The sequence below is a fragment of the Chiloscyllium plagiosum genome, unplaced genomic scaffold (assembly GCF_037043375.1).
Source record: "Chiloscyllium plagiosum isolate Xiang-an unplaced genomic scaffold, Cpla_swu_hap1 HiC_scaffold_2, whole genome shotgun sequence".
NCBI classification, from domain to species: Eukaryota; Metazoa; Chordata; class Chondrichthyes; order Orectolobiformes; family Hemiscylliidae; genus Chiloscyllium; species Chiloscyllium plagiosum.
Genome location: NW_028270140.1, coordinates 136,758,775 through 136,785,743, shown reverse-complemented (window position 1 = coordinate 136,785,743; position 26,969 = coordinate 136,758,775). Strand labels below are relative to the sequence as shown.

The following is a 26,969-nucleotide window of genomic DNA, read 5'->3' as shown; positions in this document are numbered from 1 at the left end:
CTTGTGGATGTTTAGGCCTTGTCTTTTGTACTGATATGCTGGATTCCAACCCGCCCTACCTCCCATAATTGAATGGGATATCTGTAGAACTTCTCTTTCAAATGAGTTATTTGATTGTCCACCACCATTCACAACTGGATGTGGTTGGACTGCAAAGCTTGGACCTAATCCATTGGTTATGGGATCACTTAGCTCTGTCTATTGCATGCTGTTTATGCTGCTTGGCATGCAACAGAATGACACCTTTATTTTTAAGATATGCTTGGTAATGATGCTAGATTGGGGTATTCTGGACTATTTTGTTACAGATTGTGGTAGAATACAGTTCAGTTGCTGCTGATTGCCCAAAAATGGGTCATGGATACCAAGCCTTAAGAGGCTAGATCTTTCCAAAATCTGTCTAACCTAATTAGTGCATTATGAGTGTCACAGAATGTGGGAATATGCTCCCTATGAGAGTGGAACTTTGTATTCACAAAGGTTCTGCAAAGGTCACTTCTGTTGATGATTCCACGGACAGATGTATCTGCTGTCGTTGGATTTCAGAAGATTAGGTCAAGTAAATGTTTTACTGAAAGTTGATTTCCTGAACCCTTGCTACAAACTAGTTTAACAGTCCTATCCTTTAGGACTTGGCAAGTTCACCTAGATATATATACTACTGAGGTGATGATACATTCTGGGCCGTTGCTACTGTCTGTACGTAGTCTAAGTGGTGTTACATGTGGAGGAGAGCTAATTCATTGGCAGAGGATGGGATGAATAAAAAAGGAGTGACTTCATTTGAAAGGGCATTAGATGTTTGTTCAGGGTCCACTCTGTAGTGTTGGATCCATGATTGAAACTTGTCAATTAGGTTGCCTTTTAAATCAGATTATGAGAGCATTTGAATTTATGCTGGCGTTCTAGGTTTCCTAGAGCAAGGGAAACCCAGAAGTTAAAAGGAGACCAGAACAGATGGACCAAGCAAGTGAGTGTTTTTCAACAATGCTTTGGAGAGCAACACAAGCATGCACTCACCTTTCTCATTCACTCACTACTCTCCCCCCCCCACCCCCCACCGGTTGCTTAAGCAATCCACTGCAAGGATTGTCCGACACACCATCCCTTCGACCCAAACTGCAACCTATTTATTTAGCACCTCTCTCTCCCATTGTCTCCCCACTGCCACATGAACATTTACTGGGCATCATCTTCATAGACCCTTCCTATAGCTTTCTCCCCGAGCTATCCTGTTGACCAGTCTCTCAACTGGCCGATTGCTAGGAGATCGGTTTCAATTAATCATTGCACAGATCCCAGAAACTTCAAAGCTTTGGTCTCAGAATTATACAACACTCTAAAATTCTGTCAAATGCAGAATGCTACAGTCTTAATTGTGTGTTTAATACATTCCACACAGTTTAGCCATTTGATTTTGAATGTTTTGTTAATTCTGTAATTGAATTGCAATTCTAAATGGGACTTGTCTCTATGGCATTTGATAAACTTCTTAAATATTTGGTTAACCACTTGTGCAGTCTTCCATGCACACATATGTTTGATTTCAAATGCAAGAGCAAACTGCAATCATTTAATGCTTTCGTAGTAAATGTCCCAAGGCACTGCACAAATCCCAGTGCTGGATTGCTGCAGACCTCCAGAGGTGGGTCTCATTCAAAGTTCCTTAGTCCCTCAACAAGGGATCCAGCTGAGAGCTGCACCCCTTTCTTTACTGCTGACCCCACCACCTCCACAATTCTTACTCTGTGATACCCACTCACCAGTATTCACCTGAGGCCTGCGATCCAGCGAAATCATTTTGCCTTGGCATTGGGATTTACTAACAACAGGCACCAGCTCCCTTGTGGTGCTGTTGTTAAATAAAATTGCTGGTTTCTGAAAGGCCAGCACCTCTTGGTAGGCAGAACCTCTGTCCTGGAAAGGGTTGCCATTATCCAGTTAAGTGCCTGAGTGCCAAAGGTATGGCAGGCCTTCCCTCAGGGAGGTGGTACAGTGCTCTTGCTGGCTATCCAACTGGCAGACATAATCTTTGAGGCCTCTATTAAATGCTGCACATAATGCTGTGTAATTATCCATTACACTTAAACTGAGATACAAAATTATGTAAACCTGTGAGGGTTAATTTTAATTAATTATTTCTGTGTTTCAGACCTGTCTCTCTTTTTGTCAAGAAGTTCTCTGACCACTTTAAATTAAAAGATTAATCTCTGGCCAACCTCCTGTTCAGACACATGCTCCAGGCAACACCTGCACCTGAAGGAAACTACAGTGGTGGTTAAAGTTTGCACTTATATTTGGAGTATTTTCATTTAGTGATATCAAAAGGCACTGTAAGGCCAGTTAGTTGTTTCAAGTTAAGTTTAAAATCAAACTGCAACTGTAAATGATTTGAGGTAAACCAACATCTCTGACACATTGAGCTCTTCTGATGCAGTGATAATGTCCGTACCTCTGAGTCAGAAGGCCCTAGTTAAGTCCAGCCTCCTCCAGAGGTATGCCATAATGTCATTGATTGATTAGAAAATATCTCTGATGCATTGGTGCTTGTGGTACAGTGGTAATGTCCCAGTCTCTGGGCCAGAAGACAGGATTCAAGTTGAACCTATACTAAAAGTGTCTCACAACATCTCCAAGCAGGTTGTTTCAAAGTACTTATCTCAGACGTATATCCTTTTTCATAGATTTGGCGCTTATCAGCTGAACAAATACACCATCTTGTAAAAGTGACACATGACTTCACAATTCTGTTCTATAAGGTAAGAATGTGTATCTATTTGTTGGAAATAAAACTACAGTTCACATCATCTAAATGACTACTAACTCCCTCGAATTGAAGTTGACAAAAGCTTTACTTTCACTTGAGCATTATTAAATTGTTTTATTTGAAAAATTCTTTTCAAGCTGTAAGCTTGTGTATCTACTGTGGTATGTGTCAAGTAGTGACAGTGCAATGGTTCACACCTATGATTTTCCATATATCTTTGCTAAACTACTTAGACCAAACTCAGCATTACTGAATCTTGCAACGTAGGAATGATTTAATCAAAAATTGTGACTTTAAAACAGCTTTTCAATTTATATCTTGTCAGATTCATAGCTGTTTTCATGAACAAATTATAAAAAGGGATCATAAGTCATATTTAACTTCCTGTATTTTTCTTGAGCTTGACAATTATAAAGCTGATTATCTCCAACTTGTCTTAGCTAAGACATCGAAATTCTCTGTAGGAATCTCATTGTAAATTTATTGCTTGGCATTTGTGTCTGTTCCTGTTTATTTATACATAGCAAGGCACCACAATAGTTACTGTTTCAGAAGCAGAAGGTACCAATTATAATTAGATTTAGAATTAGGTCTAATGTAACATGTACTCACATGAATGCAGTGAAAGGTTTACAAGGTCACCATCATCTTAGGCACAAAGGTTCCTAGGTACAGGATCTTGGAATAAATCAGAAAAATAAACAAATAGGAAGTTCAGCACCTTCTGTAGATATGATCAGCACTATAATTTCTAGTTCCTCTTTTTCACTGTCCTAGTACAGCTTAATGTTTTACTGCAATTTTACAGCCAATATACTACCTGAAATAAATTTTGTTCCACCTTGAGTTTGTCCCAACACTCCACTTTTGATAACCTTCTTCATCCTGACTTTAATGATAATCATGGATTTACAAAGTCATGCCTCTGGATAATGCCATCACTCAAGACTTTTTTTTCAAAGATTCATTATGGGATGTGGGCTTCACTGGCTAGGCCCATATTTACTGACAATGCCTAATTGCCTGGAGGGCCATTAAGACCACATTGTTGTAGTTTGGAGTCAAATGAAGATCAATCCATGTTCTTGTTACTTCCAGATTGTTATTCTAGTGCCTTTTTTGCTAACTTTACAAGTCATATCCTTTTTCAAACTACAACCCCTACAAGCCCCTGCTACCCATTGTCCTATGTACCGTAAGGGCTGTTCCCCTATCGTGAGTGCAAGGTATGAGTTATTGGTAGCATTCTTATCTCACAATCAGGTGTTTTCTCAGTTAAATCCAATTTCTATATTTTGACATTCCAGTGTGTTAAAGAATGACTTAATGCTGTCTTTGAACTGAGGCAATAAATCAATGCTCCATCTGTTCCTCAGATCAGTGTTAAAAAAGAACAAGGTTGTATCTTGAAGAAGAGCAGGAAACTTCTTCCCATCAACCTTGTCAATATTAACTCCTTAACCAAAAATACTAAAAATGTTTATCTGGTCATTATCGTTTTGTTGTCTGTAGCACCTTTGACAGCTGCTTCTCCTTACATTACAACACTGACTGCACTTCACCTGTAGTACGTTGGTGTTGAGACGTTCCTAGGCCATGAAAGATGCCCTTCCTCATGCTTTATCACAGCTGCACTCGCCAACCTTTGTGCAATAGCAGTCCATGTTCTTTGGTATGACTCTTGACTCTAAGAAGGGCAGTTACGGCTTCATGATCCATTCTGGCACCATGAGCTTAGAATCCTGATTAATACTTCAGCATTTTACTGAGTGAGCACTAAAACATTCAAATTGCTGATATGATGTCTACTCAAGTGAACTCTCAAGATACCTGGGCAGCATTACTCTGGGTACTTCTCCCAGTGTTGTGGCCAATATTTATTCCTCATCCAACAAGTTGTTGTTTATCGGACTGTGTTGTAGAATTTGGCTGCTTACGCCTTGAGGAGAGTTAAGGTGATATGCAATTGAAGGGCATCTTTACCAATGCACTTGGAGATTGACTACAAAATCCTATCCTCATTTATAATTCTGTATGTGGCCTCCTTACACTCTATTTGGTCTTGTGTTCAAAGGCTTTCAGTCAATATGTGTAAAGTTGTTTTTATAGACTGGGTAAGTGTGGTAGTCAATCTCAACAAAACCAGGTCTGACAAACAGCAATGAAATAATGACCAGCTAATTTGTTGTAATAATGTTTTGTGTTAACTAGGATAGATGGAATCCTTTAACTTTTTCAAGGCATACCAAGGAATCTCTTGTATACAAGTGAAAAGATAAACTGGATTTGCTTTATCGTCCCATCTAATTGTCCAGCTAGATTATTTGACTCTCTAGAGTGGAGCTTGAACCTACAAGCTTCTGGCTCAGCTGAAGCAGATGTTTGGAGAATTCTACTTGAGCCCTGTTTTCTTACTGCTTCCTATCCTTCCTTTATATTCTTCCTTTTTGTTACCATTGCTTTCCTGCAATTCAACGTCTTTTATCTTTGATGTACTTGAATTATTTTTAATGTTATATTAAAGATGGTATACAAATAGACATTAATATTGAATAACGTTGTCATTAGTTGTTTCCATGAAAATCAAATGTGGGGGGAAAACGAGAAAACTTTTACACAAGGTAAGTATCAAAATTGTCACTTCTGATCCTGAATGACTGTTAAGCCTGATAAACATTTACATGTATTTATCAGTTTGAGCTCATACAAAATACTGGAAGATTTGTTTTTTTTTCATCATCAGTTATAATTTAATTCTTTTTCTTTTGACATTTTAGTGTCGTAAGATGGGGTCAGCTTTGTATAAGCATTACAAAGTATACAAGCGTTCCTCCTGTGGACAGTGCAATGGTAAAATCACTGTCTGTCGTCTTGGGGAGAATAAACGAATGACATATTTCTGCTCGTGCTGTCAGAAGGAAGATCCCAGTCAGATTAACATTAGGTATTGAATATGTACAAAATACATTATTTTGTCATACGTCTTGAAAATGAAGCAAAGATGAGACAATATGAACTTGTCTATCATTTCAAAATTGTAATTTAGATAAATTTTAGATCAGACTATACAACACTTGGCAAACTTGCATGACTTGAGTTTTATTACAAACTCATTTTTCCTTTTGAAGGCATTCCTTCAATCTATAGTTATCTTCCCAGCTTATTTTAAACAGTTCCAAATCTTGTAATATTCATTCCTATTTCTTGCTCCCCAATACGTTGCCACTTTGAATGCTTTTGTCCCCTATTTATTTCTGATCACTCTCAGCCATTTTCTCTATTGTGTACTTACTGCTTCTCATCAGTAGTTGCCTCCCTTAACTCAATATCTCTTCACCTATTTATTCAACATTTACTTTGACTTCTTATGGCTTGTTCAAATATTGCAAATCTCAAATAAAGAGCCAGTATTTTAAACTCTGACTAGACCAGCTACCCTTGGTCTTTACTCATTGCTTTTCTTTTTATTAACCCTTCCCTCTTAATGACCTTCTTTCGGAATCACGATCTAAGTCAATGGAGTGAATGAATTACACTGATGCCTGTTGAAGTTATTTTCAATCTTAGTGTGCCATCACTGGCCAATACTGTCCATCTTTGCTGCCCTTGAGAAGGTTGTGCTGAGCTCTCTGAATCGTTGCAATGTGAAACTTTGAATGAACCTGGCCAAAATGTCCATTGAGAATTTTGTTGTTAAGTTGTATGATGTATGAACAAGATAACTATAATCTCATTGTAATGCCTGTATGAGATTTGCAAAACTTTGATTTCTAACAACAATAAGCATGCTGGGAGACATCCAAGTTCTGGATTGTGTATGATTTTAAGGAGAACTTGTAGATCATTCTGGCCTCGGTACCTACAGGCATTCTGCTATAACATGCTAGTTGTGTTCTTCTGCAATCTTATGCTATAGAAAATCATGTTATGGGAAACTGCAATAGAAATCACGCTGTAGAAGATGGAAATCCCGCTAAACCCATTCAGCAGAAAGTTCATTTTACGCAAACAATGTCCACAATTCATCAAGTGTGTTATAGCCAATTCGCATTGACGAAATGGGTATTATGGAAGAAATACCTGTATTACCTGCACTTATATTCTTATGGATGGTGCAGGTTGTATATGTAAAGGTCCCTTGGCGGGTTGCATCCATGCAGGCTACTGATAATGTACTCTGCTTCTAGGATATGGCTCTTGTAGAGAAAGTGAATGTTTTAGCATGTGGATTGTTGCCAGTCAAGTAGATAGCTTTGTCCTGGATGACATCAAATTTCTTTAATATTGTTAAACCTGTATCTTAGCAAGTTTTAAGAAGATTTGTAACTGGATGGAAGTTTGCTTGCTGAGCTGCAAGGTTCGTTTTCAGATGTTTTGTCACCATATTAGGTAACATCATCAGTGAGCCTCTGGTGAAGCACTGCTGGTGTGACCTGCTTTTTATTTATGTGTTTGTTTCCTTGTGTTGGTGATGTCATTTCCTGTGGTGATGTAATTTCCTATTCTTTTTCTCGGGGTGGTAAATGGGATCCAAGTCAATGTGTTTGTTGATAGAGTTCCGGTTGGAGTGCCATGCTTCTCGGAATTCTCGCGTGTGTCTCAGTTTGGCTTGTCCTAGGATGGATGTGTTGTCCCCAGGCGAAGTGGTCCTTCCTCGATGTATAAATAGTAATGAGAATGGGTCATGTCTTTTTGTGGCCAGTTGATACTCATGCATCCTGGTGGCTAGTTTTCTGCCTGTTTGTCCAATGTAATGTTCGTGACAATTCTTGCAAGGTATTTTATAAATGATATTAGTTTGGCTTGTTGTCTGTATAGGGTCTTTCAAGTTCATTTGCTGCTGTTTTAGTGTGTTGGTGGGTTTGTGGGCAACCATGATGCCAAGAGGTCTGAGTAATTTCCGAGATATCTTTGTTGTAGGGGAGAGTGGCTGGGGTTTCTGTACACGTTTTCTCTGCTTCTTTGGGTTTTTGCTGATAAATCTGCGGATTGTGTTAATTGGGTACTCGTTCTTTTTGAATACACTGTGTGGTGATATTTTTCAGACGATAGGTTGAAGAGCAAAGGAAAATCACCATCCAGAAACCCGAGCCATTCTCCCCTACATCAAAGACATCTTGGAAATGACTGTCAGACTACTCGGACATCTTGGCATCATGTTAGCCCACAAACCCACCAACACATGAAAATAGCAGCTAATGAACTTGAAAGACTTACACATACGAGCAAAACTAATGTCATTTCCAAAATACCTTGCAAGAACTTTAACAATCACTACATTGGACAAATGGGCAGAACACTAGCCACCAGGACCCATGAACGTCAACTAGCCACAAAAAGACACAGAGTCATAGAAATGTACAGCATGGAAATAGACCCTTCAGTCCAACCGTCCATGCCAACCAGATATCCCAACCCAATCTAATCCCATCTGCTAGCACCTGGCCCATATCCCTCCAAACCCTTCCTATTCATGTACCCATCCAAATGCCTTTTAAATGTTGCAATTGTACCACCCTCCAGCACTTCCTCTGGCAGCTCATTCCAGACACGTGCCATCCTCTGTGCAAAAACGTTGCCCCTTAGGTCTGTTTTATAACTTTCCCTTCTCACCCTAAACCTATGCCCTCTCATTCTAGACTCCCAGACCCCAGGGAAAAGTCTTTGTCTATTTATCCTATCCATGCCCCTCATAATTTTATAAACCTCTATAAGGTCACCCCTCAGCCTCCGATGCTCCAGGGGAAACAGCCCCAGCCTGTTCAGCCTCTCCTTATAGCTCAAATCCTCCAACCCTGGCAACATCCTTGTAAATCTTTTCTGAACCCTTTCAAGTTTCACAACATCTTTCCAATAGGAAGGAGACCAGAACTGCAGGCAATATTCCAACAGTGGCCTAACTAATGTCCTGTACAGCCGCAACATGACCTCCCACCTCCTGTACTCAATACTCTGACCAATAAAAGAAAGCAAACCAAACGCCATCTTCACTATCCTATCTTCCTGCGACCCCACTTTCAAGGAGCTATGAACCTGCACTCCCTTTGTTCAGTAACACTCCCTCGGACCTTACCATTATGTGTATAAGTCCTGCTAAGATTTGCTTTCCTAAAATGCAGCACTTCACATTTATCTGAATTAAACTGCATCTGCCACTTCTCAGCCCTTGGCCCATCTGATCAAGATCCCGTTTTAATCTGAGGTAACCTTCTTCGCTGTTCACTACATATCCAATTTTGGTGTCATCTGCAAACTTACTAACTGTACCTCTTATACTTGCATCCAAATCATTTATGTAAATGACAAAAAATAGAGGACCCAGCACTGATCCTTGTGGCATTCCACTGGTCACAGGCGTCCAGTCTGAAAAAGAACCCTCCACCACTACCACCCTCTGTCTTCTACCTTTGAACCAGTTCTGTATCCAAATGGCTAGTTCTCCCTGTATTCCATGAGATCTAACCTTGCTAATCAGTCTCCCATGGGGAACCTTGTCGAACACCTTACTGAAGTCCATATACCTCACATCTACCGCTCTGCCCTCATCAATCGTCTTTGTTACTTCAAATAACTCAATCAAGTTTGAGAGACATGATATCCCACGCACAAAGCCATGTTGACTATCCCTAATCAGTCCTTGCCTTTCCATGACCCCCTCTCACTAGTATCCTTACATACAGATGAGGAAGGACAACATTTCGACTGGTACAACACATCCACCCTTGGACAAGCCAAACAGAGACATGTGTGAGAATTCCTAGAAAGCATGGCGCTCCAATCGGAACGCTACCAACAAACACATTGATATGGATCCCATTTACCACCCCCTGAGAAAAAGAACTGGAAATAAAATCACCTCAGGAAATGCCATCACCAACCCAAGGAAACACAAACACATAAATAAAAAGTGGGCCATGCCACCAGTGCTTCACCGGAGTCTCACTGATGAGGTTACCTAGTATGGTGACGAAACGTCTGGAAATGAACCTTGCAGTTCAGCGAGCAAATTTACATTTACAACCTGCATCTAATTATGCAAGTAGAGATTTGTCCCTTGTAGTTGTGTAGTGGGTTTGGGGTGGTCAGTAAGTGAGCCAATTTCCATAAAAATCCAGACTCTGATGTGCTGTAGTAACCATGATGTTTGTATCTGATGCATGTTTCTATTTAAATACCCTCAGTGAGGTGCAAGATTACTTTACAGCATAAACAAGTAGGAAGTTTTCATTCTCTTGTTCTGATTCATCCATCCAGAAAAAAAAACTTAGTCTCCTTTTTATCCTCCATGTCAACATCTATTATATTCAAATAATTTGATTTTTTCTTTCACATGTTTATCTGGAAAAGTATTCAGCAGATTGGTCATTCTTTGTGGTTATGAAACTCTTCCTGAAATCTGTCCTACATTTAAAGATTGTTACATATTCTGTTCCGAAAAGCGTTTGTAAACTTTGTAAAGAGATATTGATAAGCTGCAGAGCTGGGCTGAGAGGTGGCAAATGGAGTTTAATGCAGAAAAGTGTGAGATGATTTACTTTGGAAGGAGTAACAGGAATGCAGAGTACTGGGCTAATGATAAGATTCTTGGTAGTGTTTCCAGGTGCATAGATCCTTGAAAGTTGCCACCCAGGTTGATACGGTTGTTAAGACGGCATACAATGTGTTAGCTTTTATTGGTAGAGGGATTGAGTTTCAGAACATTGAGATCATGCTGCGGCTGTACAAAATTCTGATGCGGCCACATTTGGAGTATTGCATACAGTTCTGATCACCGCATTATAGGAAGGTTGTGGATACTTTCGAATGGATTCAGAGAAGATTTACTGGGGTGTTGCCTGGTATGGAGGGAAGGTCTTACGAAGAAAGGCTGGGGAACTTGAGGCTGTTTTCATTAGAGAGAAGAAGGTTGAGAGATGACCTAATTGAGACATATAAGATAATCAGAGGGTTGGATAGGTTGGACAGTGAGAGACTTTATCCTCGGATGGTGAAAGCTAACATGAGAGGGCGTAGCTTTAAATTGCGGAGTGATGGATATAGGTCAGATGCCAGAGGTAGTTTCTTTACTCAGAGTAGTCGGAGCATGGAATGCACTCCCTGCAACAGTAGTAGCCTCACCAAGCCTAAGGGCATTTAAATGGTCATTGGATAGGCATATTGACGAGAATGGAAAAGTGTAGGTCAGATGGGCTTCAGATTGGTTCCACAGGTCAGTGCAATATCGATGGCTGAAGGGCTTATATTGCGCTGTGTTCTAGAAACAGTATTGTTGCTGTGTACCAAAGTTCACTCTCATTTTCTTTACAAGCGGCCTTTTTTTTTTCACATTCTCCTAATTGTAAGCAAAACATACATTTACAACATGCTAATGCTTAAGAATCTTGTTGTCAACGATTTCTAACATTTTAAATGGAATGTCACATTTTTATTATGTAAATGTCTACTTAAATCACAGCAAAACTACTTTTCTCATGTTTTCAAATGTATTTTTTAAACAGTAATTTGCCTAAACGGAATAGCCTGATGGGATGGGCACATGCCTTTAGACATCATTCTAATGACAACGTTGCCAAAAAAGAGGAGGAAGAATGGACATGTTCGCTTTGTACATTAATAAATGCACCATCGTCCAAGTCGTGCAATGCCTGCCTAACGCCAAGGCCTGTGAGTAAGTGTAGTCTTCAGCAAGTGGACCAAAACTCTTAGTGTCATTATCAAGTTAATTTATTTTTGGTATGTTTGTGATTTAATGTCTCCAGTTTCTTAGCTCCCTGTAGCATAATCAATATCTATCAAAAGAGATGTATTACTTTTTGGAAATGTAACATGAAATTGCATGAACTTAGAGGCAATGTTTAAAAGGTCAGTTGAAGTTTTCAAATTGTTAAATTTTATTTACACCACGAACAAGATATTGATGACTGTTTACATATGAGAATTTCCTTCACCTCTGGGATGTAGCTTTACCATACCCCTCTCAGGCACGAGTTCTATTGTAGATATAATAGCAATTTTAATAGCTTTGTGGTGCAAAGGTGAATGAAAATTGCAAAACGTTCAAAATTGTAGCTGAGTCCTTTACTTGCATTTTGTTGAGCTGAGTATTTAACATCGTAATGAACATTTTATTCACAACTAAATTAATCTATACAATCTCCTTTGCCACCTCATATGAAAGTATAATATTTAATTTGCAACAGGAAACTTTAAAAATAACTTCCATTCATGACATTCAAGATTTATCATGTTTATCAGAGTAAACTGTGTATTCTTTCTGCAATGTTAACTGTGTGTTCTGCATCTTTTAAAGAGGAAACCTCACCTAAGATGTCTGACTTTGACACTGATCTCATAAAATACCCATGTAATAGTTTTGGGAAGCCAAAGATTGAGTGGAAACTGAATCGAAAGGCAGCATTTGGTACATCAACATTAGTTCTCACATCGCTAAGGAGTCCTGGAGAAAGCCCTGAAGCCACTGCCTCAGTTGATGACGAAATGAAAAGGAAGACCCCATTATCACATGGAAACACTTCACGCCAAGCTTTGTCTTTGATTAAAAGCAGTTCTGCAAATGCAATGAGCTGGAGCCTCAAGATGAATGGCCCCTTTAATAGCTATGCAAACCAAATGGCCAGCAATTCAATAGCTACAACTTGTACAAACCAAAGTTTATTGCATCAACCTCCCAAAAGAATTAAAACTGACCATAATTTGTCTTTTGATTCCCAGACAACAGATAAAATTTCCGTTGCCAGGTACGCCCGTGTCTTATCTATTTAAATTAAATGTCAATGCAGAAAGTTGTTGTGAAATGTCACTGTTAAAGTAAGCTAGCTGCATGATAGAACTGTTGAATGTTTTCCACACCTTGGGACATTTACATTTAATCAAATATTATGGTGAATACATTGCATGGAGTTGGAGGATATTGGTAGAGTGTTAAGTAAGTATTTCACGCTTGTCTTCATTTTTGAGGAGGATTTAGGTACAGAATTTGGGAAGAGAATCTGTGAGGTTCGTGAGCAGTTTGACATGGGAGTGAGGAGGTATTGGAAGTTTAGGCAAGTTTAAACATGGACAAATCGCTCGGTCCGGATGAGTTGTATTCCCGACTGCTGTGAGAGGAGAGAGGAAATTACAGGGACTTTGACACAAATTTTTAATTTCCCTCTGACCATTGAAAAGGTGCCAGAAGACTGGAGAATGGCTAATATGGTTCCACTTTTCAAGAACGGTGATAGAAACAAAACAGGGAATTACAGACCCATGGGTCTTAAGTCAATGGTAGAGAAATTTTTAGAGAAACTTCTGAAGGAGAGAATTTATCTCGATTTGGAGAGGCAAAGTTTGATCAGGCTTTATCAGAGGGAGGTCATGGCTAATAGATTTGATTAAATTTTTCAAGGAGATGACAAGTTGTACAGGTAAAGGTAGTGCAGTTGATGCAGTTTACATAGATTTCAGAAAAGCCTTCAACAAGGTCCCAGATGGAAGGTTAATAAACAAAGGGAAAAGCACAGGATATGCTGCATAACTTGGCACGTTGGATCCAAAATTAGCTCAGTGGTAGGAGACAGAAGGGTGACGGTAGATAACTGTGTGACTGGATGGCTGTGTCCAGTGATGTACTACAGGAATCACTATTGAGTCCCTTCTATGAAGGGCTTATGCCCGAAAGGTGAATTCTTCTGCTCCTCGGATGCTGCCTGACCTGCTGTGCTTTGCCAGCGACACACTCTTGACTCTGATATCCAGCATCTGCAGTTCTCACTTTCTCCTGAGTCCCTTATTGTTTGTGATGTAGAAGAAAATGTTAGTGGAATGATGAGAACATTTGCAGATGACACAAAGATTGGCGGGATGGTTAACAGTAAAGAAGGAGATCCGAGTTACAGGAAGATATAAATTAATGGTCAGATGGGCAGATCAGTGGCAGACAGAATTTAATCCTCGAAAGTGTGAAGTAATGCATTTGGAAGAAATAATAAGACAAGGGAGTATTCAATGAATGGCAGGTCACTAAAAAGCTCAGAGGAACACAGGAATCTTAAGGTACTTGTCCACAGATCCCTGAAGGTGGCAGGACAGGTTGCTAGGGTAGTTAAGGTAAATGGGACATGTGTATTTAACAGTTGTGGCGTATGTTATAAGAGCAGGAGGTTAATGTTGGAGCTGTAAAGGTCTTTGGTTAGACCACAGCTGGAATACTGTGTGCAGTCTGGTCACTGCACTATGGGAAGAATATGGTTAAACTGGAACGGGTGCAGTCATGACACACAGTGATGTTGCATGGATGGTATAGTTTAGCTATGAAGAGAGGCTGGATGAGCTTAGGTTATTTTCTTTGGTGCAGAGAAGGCTAAAAGGGGTCTGAGAGGGTAGAGACAGGTGGATTAAAAAAAAAAACAGCTCATGACCTTTTAAAAGTAATTGGATGAGCACTTCAAATGTCAAAACAATGCTGGCAAGTGGGGCCAGTGTAGATTTAGAGTAGTTTTTTGGTGCAGACTGGATACTCCTAAAGGCCTCTTCTGTACTGTACGATTCTATGATTGCTCTATCTACCCCTGCAACTTAATTTCTGCAAAACGAATGAAGATAATATCGTCAACTTTTGAACTGCTTACTTCATATCTGAGCAGCTTCTAATAATTTTTACGGCACTGGATCTGATATATGCAGACCACATTATTTTTCTACATGTAGCATGCGATTTAAAAAAAACGTCTTGTGTTTTTATAAGTACAGATTTTTACTTTTAGATCTTTTTCTTTCTTATGTTTGCACATGGGTTGAATGTTCTGTCAGTGGTTTGTTTAAAACATTATTACACATTTTAAAATACCGAAATGATACAAAAATCAAAACATGGCAGCTGCGTGCTGTGAACAAACTAAAGAGGAAATTAAGAGCAGTTTCAATTGTGTAATGAGCACGGCAGAAAGACTAGTATTGTTTTCAAGGTGGATGTCAATTTAATGAAAGCTTCCTTAATTATTTTTATTCATGGGATTTGGGCATTGTTAGCTGAGTCAGCATTTTTTGTTCTTCTGTAGTTGCTATTGAGGAGGTTGCTATTAAGGAGCAGCTTTTTAAAACTGCTGCAGTCCATTTGCATTAGGAAGGGAGTTCCAGGATTGGAACCGGGGCAATGAAGGGACGGCAATATATTTCCAAACAAGAATGACAAATCGCTCGGAGGGGAACTTGAACGTGGTGGTGATCTCATGTAGCTGCTGTCCTGACATCTAGATGATAGTATTCTTGAGTTTGGAATATTCTGTCCAACGAGTCTTAGAGAATTTTGGCAGAGCATTTTGTGGATAATACGCACTGCTGCTACTGACCATCAGTGGCGGAGGGAGTAAAAATGTTTGTAGATGTGGTGCAATTAACGCAGACTGTTTTGTGCTGGATGGTGTTAAGTTTCTTGATTGTTGTTGGAACTGCATTCATCCAGACAAAGAGTATTCCATCATTCTCCTAGCTTATGCCTTGTAAATGTTCGACAATCTTTCGGCAGCCAGGAGGTAAGTTATACACTGCAAGATTTGTGGCTTCTGACCTGATCTTGGAGCCACAGTATTTATATGACTCGTCCAATTCAGTTCCTGATCAGTGCTAACCCCTAAATGTTGATAGTTGGGGATCCAGTGATCCTACCTGTAGAGATGATTTGGAGCTGATTTGACTGGTCTCCAACAACTGTAACCATTTTCCTTTGTGCCAAGTTTGACTTGAACCAGAGAGGGTTTACTCCCGATTCCTATTGATCTTAGTTTTGCTGGAGCTTTTTAATGCCACATTTGGTCAAGTGTGGCCTTGATGTCAAGGACAATGTTTCTCACCTACCTCTGGAAATCAACTCCTTTTGTTCATGTTTGGACCAAGGCTGTAATGAGGTCAGGAGCTAAGTGGCCTTGGCAGAATCCAAACTGCATGTCTGAGCGGGTTATTGCGAAATGCTGCTTAGTTCAAATGGAAAGAGATTGAAATTATATCACAACCTTGGGTTTCCAAAACTTTGTGAGTAAAAGTGTGAATCGACTTTTGCTTTCGGTTGTGCAATGATGTCACATGGGCCAGGAAATGAGAATTCCTGTTTTTGGAATAGTGATGAGAAGCGACTAGCCTAGTCGATTACAACTGATAGCGCCTCATCCAAAATGCAGCACTTGGGTAATATCCTCGAACTACCCTGGTGTCGAGTAACTTTAACTCAAATTGAACTGATCAGTGACTCTTGCTGTGACTATGCCGGACCTAGGTTTGGGTTTGGTCTGTAACTGCTGTTAGACGAGCCCCAGTTGAAGTTCTATTGTTATTCTTACTATCCCTTGGTTAGTAATAAGAGGGATTAATACAAAGGAGTTTCTTGACCTAAACTGAGACACGTGCCATTGTTTTAGCATTCAGGTGTCATGCTCAAAAGATTTACGGGTCACTTTGTGGAGCTAATGCTTTGTGGATGGCACGGTGGCATAGAGGTTAGCACTGCTGCCTCATGGTGCCAGAGACCCAGGTTGAATTCCTGCCTCAGGCAACTGTCTGTGTGGAGTTTGCACATTTTCCCTGTGTCTGTGTGGGTTTCCTCCGGGTGCTCTGGTTTCCTCCCACATGTGCAGGTTAGGTGAATTGGCCATGCTAAATTGCCTGTAGTGTTAGGTAAAGGGGTAAATATAGGGGAATGGGTCTGGGTGGGTTGCTTTTCGGAGGGTCGGTGTGGACTTGTTGGGCCGAAGGGCCTGTTTCCACACTGTAAGTAATGTAATGTAATCTAATCTAATCTTAACAGATCCAGTTGATATTGATGGAAGAGGCAGTGGATTTTATCTACCTAGATTTCAGGGAAACATTCATCCAATAGGCTATTATGAGTTTCAGGATCATGAGATAGATGTGAATGTATTAATATTGATTGGTAAATGATTGTTAGCCAACAACATAGTAGTACACAGATAGGTATTTAGAAATATACCAATGGAATGCTCTGACCAGTTGGCCTAGATGGGCTAAAGCCGAAAAATCGACGTTTTGGGTAAAAGCCTTTCATCAGGCTCTATTCCTGATGAAGTGTTTTTGCCTGAAACTTCGATATTCGTGCTCCTTGGATGCTGCGTGACCTGCTATACTTTTCCAGCACCACTCTAGACTCTGGTTTCCAACATCTGCAGTCCTTTTTTTACCTAGATGGGCTAAAGGCCTTCTCCTGCCTGCAATTGTTTTTATGCAAAGATCTTAATGAATTCCAGGTTCTTATTGCTACCTCGAAGTATATGTGGATGTCATATGAGGACTGGTCACACTTCAATATGATTTGGCTCTCGTTTATTGAAGGCTTTGCAATTTTGTGTCACTGGTGAATTATATGCCTTCCTTCAATCTACAAGCAATATGGTTTCAGTAGCAGAGATGTGGATAAAGCTTGCTGAAATGTCAGAGATTTACCTGCAGTTAAAATTGAAATAGTTTAACAGACAGGAGAAAAATGACTGTCATAAAGTAGTTTGAATGTCAGGGTTTGAAAAATACCATGCATTTGTTTTCTTTACCATAACCCCTGAGTGAATCTGAATGGCAAGCTAACGTCATAGAGTAAATAATTCTAAAATGGTGTATCATTTATAATTATTTTGAAGGTCAGTAACTTCTTACTGCAAAATGGTGATATTTATCAAGCTTCAGCCTGCAATCTGGTTGTCCAACAAGCACTGATGCCTGAAATTGCACAAAAGGCAGCTTTATTGTAGGATTTTGATAAAAGTATGCCGTTAGATCAATAAAAGAAAATCATGTGTTCACAGGAGTGCTGTTATTATGAATGATGATCCTGCAGTTGTAAATCCTGAAACTCCACGTTGCAAAAAGCACAGTCGTCCCTGCACATTGAGGTTGGTCAAGAAAGAAGGAGAGAACAAAGGGAGGCAGTTCTATGTGTGCTCCCTTCCTCGAGAATCCCAGTGTGACTACTTTCAAGTGAGTGTGTTGCTATACTTTAGAGTAGTCTGTCTGAAATCCTTGACGTGACGTTCTTCCAGAATGATTGAAGCCCCAAATATACTTCTAAAAGCTGCCATAATATTATCCAATTTTTTTAGCTCCTCCTTGTTACCTCTATTTGTTGCCTCACAATCTCCCAATCTTAGTGATTACTGAACCTGCTATTGATCAAAGAATGATGCCAGAATACTCGCCACAGTGACAGAAACAGCCCCTCTACTTCAGAGCTGGTGTTGAAATAAGTATCCACTCTATTCGGTGGTGGGCAACTTGTTGGAGGGAATCCCGAGGGACAGGATCTACATGTATTTGGAAAGGCAAGGACTGATTCGGGATAGTCAACATGGCTTTGTGCATGGGGAATCATGTCTCTCAAACTTAATTGAGTTTTTTGAAGTAACAAAAAAGATTGATGAGGGCAGAGCAGTAGATGTGATCAATTTGGACTTCAGTAAGGCGTTCGACAAGGTTCCCCATGGGAGACTGATTAGCAAGGTTAGATCTCATGGAATACAGGGAAAACTAGCCATTTGGATACCGAACTGGTTCAAAGGTAGAAGACAGAGGATGGTGATGGAGGGTTATTTTTCAGACTGGAGGCCTGTGAGCAGTCGAGTGCCACAAGGATCGGTGCTGGGCCCTCTACTTTTTGTCATTTACATAAATGATTTGGATGCGAGCATAAGAGGTACAGTTAGTAAGTTTGCAGATGACACCAAAATTGGAGGTGTAGTGGACAGCGAAGAGGGTTACCTCCGATTACAACAGGATCTGGACCAGATGGGCCAATGGGCTGAGAAGTGGCAGATGGAGTTTAATTCAGATAAATGCGAGGTGCTGTATTTTGGGAAAGCAAATCTTAGCAGGACTTGTACACTTAATGGTAAGATCCTAGGGAGTGTTGCTGAACAAAGAGACCTTGGAGTGCAGGTTCATAGCTCCTTAAAAGTGAAGTAGCAGGTAGATAGGATAGTGAAGAAGGCGTTTGGTATGCTTTCCTTTATTGGTCAGAGTATTGAGTACAGGAGTTGGGAGGTCATGTTGCGGCTGTACAGGACATTGGTTAGGCCACTGTTGGAACATTGTGTGCAGTTCTGGTCTCCTTCCTTTTGGAAAGATGTTGTGAAACTTGAAAGGGTTCAGAAAAGATTTACAAAGATGTTGCCAGGGTTGGCGGATTTGAGCTATAGGGAGAGTCATAACAGGCTGGGGCTGTTTTCCTTGGAGCGTTGGAGGCTGAGGGGTGACCTTATAGAGGTTTACAAAATTATGAGGGGCATGGATAGGATAAATAGACATAGTCTCTTCCCTGGGGTTGGGGAGTCCAGAACTAGAGAGCATAGGTTTAGGGTGAGAGGGGAAAGATATAAAAGAGATGTTAGGGGCAACTTTTTCACGCAGAGGGTGGTACGTGTATGGAATGAGCTGTGGTGGAGGCTGGTACAATTGCAACATTTAAGAGGCATTTGGTTGGGTATATGAATATGAAGGGTTTGGAGGGATATGGGCCGGGTGCTGGCAGGTGGGACTAGACTGGGTTGGGATATTTGGTCGGCATGGACGGGTTGGACCGAAGGGTCTGTTTCCGTGCTGTTCATCTCTTTGACTCTATTTAGCGGGACAGGCCTCATTTAAACAAGTGGTACAGATTTTCATATCAACAGCTTCACTAAGGTCAGCACTGCCAAGGTTGCTGAGGTGATTATTGCAGCTGAATATATACCAACTTTAGATCTGCTGGTTGGCTTTCCAGTCCCAAAGCCGAAGTTGTCAGTTCTGTATCAGGATTCACAGCTGGAACTGCAGACAAGTGCACAGGAAACTTTGAATAGTGAAAAGAAAAGAGATTTTTTTTTTAAGAAACTGCTTGAATCCTACAGACCATCAATTCTGAGACAATCAAAGATACCAGGTTACACTGTGTGACATTATCAATTTAGGAAAAATTCTGTGGTAATTAAAACACAATAGTCATTTGAACATGAGCAGTTTATGATTTTCATTGAACATTTTTATTATTTCAGCTAAATATGGCAAAAAGAATCTGTGAACCTGAAGTCAGTTTTATCGATGTCCGACAGTAATTAACAACAGATTTCATTTTTAAAAAGTCCAATATTGCAATGTCACAACCTAAGTTTAGTGTAATCTCAATTTAATTCACTTTGATACCTCTCATGATTATGTACCATTACACTAAATAGCCTCCAGAGGGCACTTCAACACCATTCAAAAACCTGAAGGTGAATAACCACAGTATTCAAGACTTACTATGACTTATATCCCATTGCAAATGAATTAATACAGAATTTGCTTTAAACCTCAGTGGCACTGTAGCTAGACTGTTGATTGAACTATTCAAAATTACTTTGAAATTGCAATAATTGCTATCTGTACTAGGTAATGGATATAATTGAGTAATATGTTACAGTAAATTGTGTAGAACAGTGTTTCTACTATTTATAATTTAATTACATTTGTTCAGCTCAGTTACACATCATTTGTATAATATGTTTGCAAATCAAAAAGATTTTGCTAATTAACTGAAGATTATAATTTTAATTATGTAGATCTGAATATATTTTACACATCTAGAAAACTGCTATAGAAATAGACTTGTTTGCATCAGCCATGTTATACAGAAAATGATCAATTAAAATAATTATCTGCAAAACAAGAGATGAGAAGGTTTTTGAATTGCATTCATCAAGATTGGGATGCAAGAAGTAGATTAAAAAACAGTTACACCAATTTAGACAACATGAGGATCATAATTGGCAGCGTGATATAGCGAGTTATCTGTCAATATGATGAAGAGGTAATCACAAAGAACTGTAACTCTGAAACAAAATGGAGTACGCTAGAGCAACTCAGCAGCTCTGAGAAGTGTTTTGATGATTTTAAATTTGTTTCCAGTGTGACTCTTAGAGCAATCTATTATTTAATAAAAGCAAATTACTGCGGATGCTCAAATCTGAAACCAAAAGAGACCAAAGGAGAAAATGCTGGAAAATCTCAGCTTTGACAAAGGGTCATTAGACTCGAAACGTCAGCTCTTTTCTCTCCTTACAGATGCTACCAGACCTGCTGAGATTTATCAGCATTTTCTCTTTTGGTATTATTTAATAAAGATGTCCAAAAGCAGAATCATCTTAAATTATGGCATTCTTTTCTGAGGCTTGCAAATACTATGGGTGGCACGGTGGCTCAATGGTTAGCACTGCTGCTTCACAGCACCAGGGTCCCAGGTTCGATTCCAGCCTTGGGCGACTGCTTGTGTGGAGTTTGTACATGTGATGCCAGTATGCAAGCAGTATGTTCCAATTGGCAAACCATACCAAACAGCAGGTCCCATTGACTAATCATTGTGGGCAATATATAGATTGTGCTCAACCACCCTAATCTGGCAAACTTCAAAGGTATGCCCATAATTAGATGTGATTCTCCTATTGGAAATCATTTATTAAATAATCAGGACTGTGTTGAGAGTTACACTGGGAACCAACTTAAAATCAATAGTTAAGCTCGCAGTGTGATTCATTTGTGCATGCTGGAAGCTACATATATTAATACACAGGGCCCTGTTTTATGTAGGCAAAATGAAATAGCAACCAACATTGGATTTTGCCAATCTCTGCTGCATATCCTTGATAACACCTTGAACAATCAGAGTCTACCTCATTGATCTGAAACCAAAGATTGCTAGCTAACTGGTCTTGCAGCACATCCATGCTAATGATGGACCAACCAGTCAGCACCTTCTTCTCATGCTGTATAAACCAGTGTGTTCCCTTTTCATGTCTGTTTCTGGCATCTTAATCCCTAAAAGGGTGAGATGAAGAGTTTCAACTTCTTATCTCCTTCTAACAATATTTAAGTTCTGTACTATGGAGCAATTATTAATATGTAGAGATTAATTACATCGGGACAGCAAATTCACAACTTTCCTGCAGGTGAGTTCTGATCATATTCACTGTCTCCTTTGTAAATACCACAATATCAGCAGCTTGCAGTTATACAGCAACTTTAACATAGTCAAACATCCCAAGGTACTTGACAGATAATAATCAAGCAAATGTTTTTCATTCAGCCTCAAAAGACAGATACTAAGACAGTTGACTTGGTTAATGTGGTAGATTTTAAGAAACATCCTAAGGAAGAAATGGAGGTAGAGAGGTGTGAGTAGAAAACTTGAGAGCTTAATGCCTTGATAGTTGAAGAAATGACTAGCAGTGCTGGAACACTGGACACGAAGGACATGCAAGAGGCCAGATTTGGCATGGTGTGGATCATGAAGTTTGGAGAAGTTAATGACAACAGGGAGAGGTGCAAGAGGAACTGGAGAATTTCAAATGTTTCTGTGTTGGTAATGGAGGCTGAGTTTAAAAGTCAGTGCCTACAGACCAGTCAGTTTAACCTTGTAGGAAATCTTTAGGAATGATAATCCAGGACTGAATTAATCATCACTTGTTCAGTTGTGCATTTAAGAAGAAAACCAGTATGTACATATGACAGTCATACAGAATTTTGTAAATGCAAGAAAGTCTTGCATTTTTTTAATGTGTATATCTATCACTGCCATCGAAGGTCTCAAAACACTTTACAGCAGTTAAGTATTTTTAATACATAGTCACTAAAGTAGAAAATTTGGCAGCCAAATGGCATACCACATTACACAAACAGCAGTGTGATAGTTATCAGATTTTGTTTTGTGATTCTGACTGAAAAATAAGCATTGACCAAGATACTGGGAAAATATAGAAACTCCTCCACAGAAGGGACATACTGCCCTTCCTGAAATTAAATGCAAAACCCCTCCCCTCCCCACCAGCATTCCTACCATGAGGGAACCATGATGCAGTTACTGGGTTTTGGTCTGAGGTGCAAACCTTGTGTGCTAACTGTAAATTTTAGTGGGTGCAGCATATGGCCCTGTTTTCCTCAACTGGCTACCTGCCATTTGCAACTAATTGGCTGTTTTGATTCCAAAAAAGACTCTGAAATTCGCTCAGGGTCAGAATTTAATACTAAACTCGCACTGTAGCCAGCAATGCAAAACTTTGGGCCTACCCACTTCTAATCCCAATCCCGCAGCTGACTGGAAACCTTGTCCAAGAGGACTGTTCTCATTGGTTGCAAGGCGAAAGTGAAGACTTCAGATGCTGGAGATTAGAGTCAAGAATGTGGTGCTGGAAAATCACAGCAGGTCAGGCAGCATCCAAGAAGCAGGAAAATCAACATTTCAGGTAAAAGCCCTTCATTAGGAATGAGGCTGGGAGCCTTGGGAGTGGAGAGATAAACAGGAGGGAGATGTGGCTGGTGGGGAGGTAGCTGAGAATGTGATAGGTAGCTGGAAGTGGGGGTAATGGTGATAGGTTTGAGAGGAGGGTGGACCGGATAGGTGGGAAGGAAGATGGAGAAGTAGGACAGGTCATGAGGGCGATACCAAGTTGGAAGTTTGGAACTGGGGTAAGGTGGGGGGAGGACGAATGAGGAAATTGGTGAAATCCACATTGATGCCGTGGGGTTGGAGGGTCCCGAGGCGGAAGATGAGGCATTCTTCCTCTGGGCGTCAGGTGGTTAGGGAGTGACGATGGAAGAGGCCCAGGACCTGCATGTCCTCGGCAGAGTGGGAGGGGCAGTTGAAGTGTTCGGCCACAGGGTGGTGGAGTTGGTTGGTGCGAGTGTCCCGGAAATGTTCTCTGAAGCGCTCTGGGGAGTCATCCTGTCTCCCCAATGTAGAGGAGACCGCATCGGGAGCAACAGATACAGTAAATGATGTGTGGAAGTGCAGGTAAAACTCTGATGGATGTGGAAGGCTCCTTTGGGACCTTGGAAGGAGATGAGGGGGGTGGTGTGGGCACAGATTTTGCAATTCCCGCTGTAGCAGGGGAAGGTACCGGGAGGGAAGGGTTGTCTGGTGGGGAGATGTGGACCTGACAAGGGAGTGCAAGGCCGAGTAATTGGCGAGCCTACCTTAAGTGACAAGGGGAAGAATAGTCTGTTATGTGGAGTGATGATTTTTGATGCAGAAACATTACCAGATTAGTATTGGAGATTTCTTTAAAATGTCTGTAGAGTCTGTAATAGTTTTTTAGCATGTGTGAAAAGGACCTTTACGAGTTTGCAGCAATTGCGAACGAATCGATTTCAATTTTCTTGGATAGCATGAAATACTAGTATATGTAATCTGGTGATGTTTGACTGAGAAATTGCACAACAGCAAAGAAATTAAGATCAGAAATAGATCAGACCATAGTGAAAGCCACAGGTAGGAGAGCTGGATGGTGAAAGTGACTGGCAGACATAAAGTGGAACAAGGAGTTTGTGTGAGAAGCAACCAGCAAAATACCACAAAAAGATCGATTTTCTATTTGGCAAGAAGGAAAATTGAACTTCAGGATCTCCATTTGGGGAAACGATGTATAAGCGAGCTAAAGGCGGGTGGGCACACTGTTAGCACTGTTGCCTCATAGCACCAGGGACGATGGGTTCAATTTGGCTAACTGTCTGTGTGGAGTTTGTACATTCTCTCTGTCAGTGTGGGTTTTCTTCCCACAGTCCAAAGATGGGCAAGTTAAGTAGATTGGCTATGTTAAAAATTGCCCCATAGTGTGCAGCGATGTGCAGGTTAAGTGGGTTAACCATGATAAAATCTTAGGGTTGGTTGAAAGGTAATGCTGGAAGGCTATTCCATCAAGACTCTCATGATCTGACTAAGAGAAGGCCGGATAGTAATGTGCCATGTCAGTGCTAATCATGTCAAGGACTTCACATGGAATGCATCTGCCTGTGAATGTGAATTGGGAGCTGAATTGAGTTGGACAGCTATTGTGCAATTGTATGCAGTGATACTTTTTGAATAACCAGTAATGTAGGTCGTTTAAGATGCATCTTTGTTGTATAGGCTATTTGAAGTGAAATTTTGTCTTTTATACTTTGCTGTTATTTCATGTTTAATTTGCATGGTTCTGATTGGTATTAAGGTAAGTTACCAGGAAGTGGAATGCTGAATAAAAACACATTTTGTGGAAGCTTTTTACACTCAAGGAATTTACAAGATATACCAAAGTAAAGAGAAAACAATGTTTCTACAGTGTAAGTCGAGAGCGCTGATTGGTTGGTAAGTGGACTCTGATAGGTAGAGGCATTATCATTAGAAAATACAACAATTAAATGATGACTGACAGTTAATTGCTAAGATTTGTCTGAATTTTAAACCAGGCAGGTTGATTCTGAGAAATGAATCAGAGTTGAAATCAAGGCAGTGTGTGCACATGTTGTTTGAAGACAAAGAACAAGTCTCTGTGCATTAATTACAAAGCTTCCAGTATGTGAAAGGCTTTGACAAAATGCCTTTATTTTCAGCAGTACTGAAGTAATTGGAATCTTGTGGTAATTTCTTCTGTTGGGGTCCTTTAGTAAATATGATTAAATTGTTTTGTGGTTCAGTCCCACCGGGATTGTAACAGTATTGAGTGGTTAGGCTCCACACTGTACCACCTGAGAGTGTGGTGATTCAATTATAACTTCAACAATTACCCAAAGAGAGATCTTTTCAGAACAATGGGGATAAGACTTAGGTGGGGTTGATAAAGCGAATTGTTGTTCTGGAGTGCCAGAAGGGATGTGAGAGATTGAATGAGGTATAATTGTGCTGTAACCGTTCTATAAATTGAAAGTAGGGATGATTCTTTTAAAAAGATGTTTTGTTGGACATAGTACTATTGTAAGTCAGCGAGCGTTTGGATCCTGGGTATTATTGTTAAATGTAAACAGCAAATATTGTAAGCTTTACATATCACTTGAGATTTCATCTTTGATGAAAAGGTCATCATTGTTTTGCTGAAAATTGCAAACACTTCACAAATATTCACTTATGTCATACAATTATGTTCATTTTCTGTACTGCAATGTGGAAAGAAATGCAGTAAGCACTTGAAGTATTTGAAACTGATTTTGTAAACTTGAAGTAAACAATTATGTGCAAATTCTTGAGAATTAACTCTACTTTGTATTTCATAGTGGGCTGATTTACATTTTCCATTCTGCAAACATGGAAAGCGATGCATCATGAGGACAGTGCTGAAACTTGGCCCCAATAACGGACGTAACTTTTATGTGTGCTCACAAGGAATAGGAAAACAGTGTAATTTCTTTCAATGGGCAGAGAATGGATCAAGCATCAAGATCATGCCAGACAGCTGAAACTCCACTAGTATTGCTGAGGCAAGCATTTTTGGAATAGGACTGGAAAATGAAGAAATCTTAGAATTACAATTTTAAGTGTTTATAAAAATGTATAACTGTTTCTGAAATCTTTATTTTGAATCAAGATTATATTTATTCCTCCCATCATTCCTAACTTTTCCCTTAGCGCTGACCATGTCAAGTGAATTTTTCAAAATTAGTATTTTTAAGTAATGTCTTTTTTTCTTTATTTTATCTCTGTATCATTCTGTAATATGTTTCAGTAAATGATGAGATCCTCCTTGTCACCTGGCTTTTTCTGTGTATCTTTGTAATAAAGATTAATAAATTGGAGAATCTGTTTTTAAACACACTTGATTTTATAGGTTATTAAAGGTGTAATAAGCAAAAGAATGTGAATTTCCTCAACTGAAATTTCAGATTCTGACTTAATCCAAGGATTATGTACCTCAATAAGGTCTGTAGATTTCAGATTTTTGAAGAGGTGACAAAGAAGATTGATGAAAGCAGAAAGGTAGACATTGTCTACACGGACTTCAACAAAGCATTCAAGGGTCCGCATAGTAGACTGGTTAGCAAGGTTAAATCACATAAGATCTGAGGGAGCTCGGCAATTGGATACAAAATTGGCTTGAAGTTAGGAGACCGAGAGGGGTAGTAGAGGGCTGCTTTTTGGACTGGAGGCCTGTGACCAGCACTGTGCCTCAAGGTTCGGTGCTGGTTGCACTGCTTTTTGTCATTTATATAAATGATCTGGATCTGACTATCAGAGGCATTGTTAGTAAGGTTTGCAGATGACACCAAAATAGGTAGTGTGGATAGTGAAGATTATCTCCGAGTACGATAGGACCTTGATCAAATGGGTCAATGGGCTGAGGAGTGCCAGATGGAGTTTAACTTAGATAAATGTGAGGTGATGCATTTTGGTAAAGCAACTGGGGCAGGACTTGTACACTTATTGGTAGGTCCCTGGGGAGTATTGCAGAAC

General features: G+C 39.9%; 1 protein-coding gene across 2 annotated transcripts in view; it reads left to right on the top strand.

Annotated features, from left to right (window-relative positions):
• neil3 (nei-like DNA glycosylase 3) overlaps nt 1–26,327 on the top strand; it is a 43,785-nt gene extending 17,458 nt beyond the window's left edge. Inside the window, exons 5-10 of one of the 2 annotated variants that reach the window (XM_043704855.2) lie at nt 2,685–2,759; nt 5,545–5,711; nt 11,266–11,435; nt 12,078–12,525; nt 17,575–17,746; nt 25,796–26,327. In XM_043704855.2, the coding sequence (XP_043560790.2) occupies nt 2,685–2,759; nt 5,545–5,711; nt 11,266–11,435; nt 12,078–12,525; nt 17,575–17,746; nt 25,796–25,978 (1,215 nt within the window). In that variant the 3' untranslated portion in view covers nt 25,979–26,327. The remainder of the gene's footprint in view (nt 1–2,684; nt 2,760–5,544; nt 5,712–11,265; nt 11,436–12,077; nt 12,526–17,574; nt 17,747–25,795) is intronic. The other variant, XM_087973765.1, reaches the window with a different exon arrangement.
• The last annotated feature ends 642 nt before the right edge of the window (nt 26,328–26,969 follow it).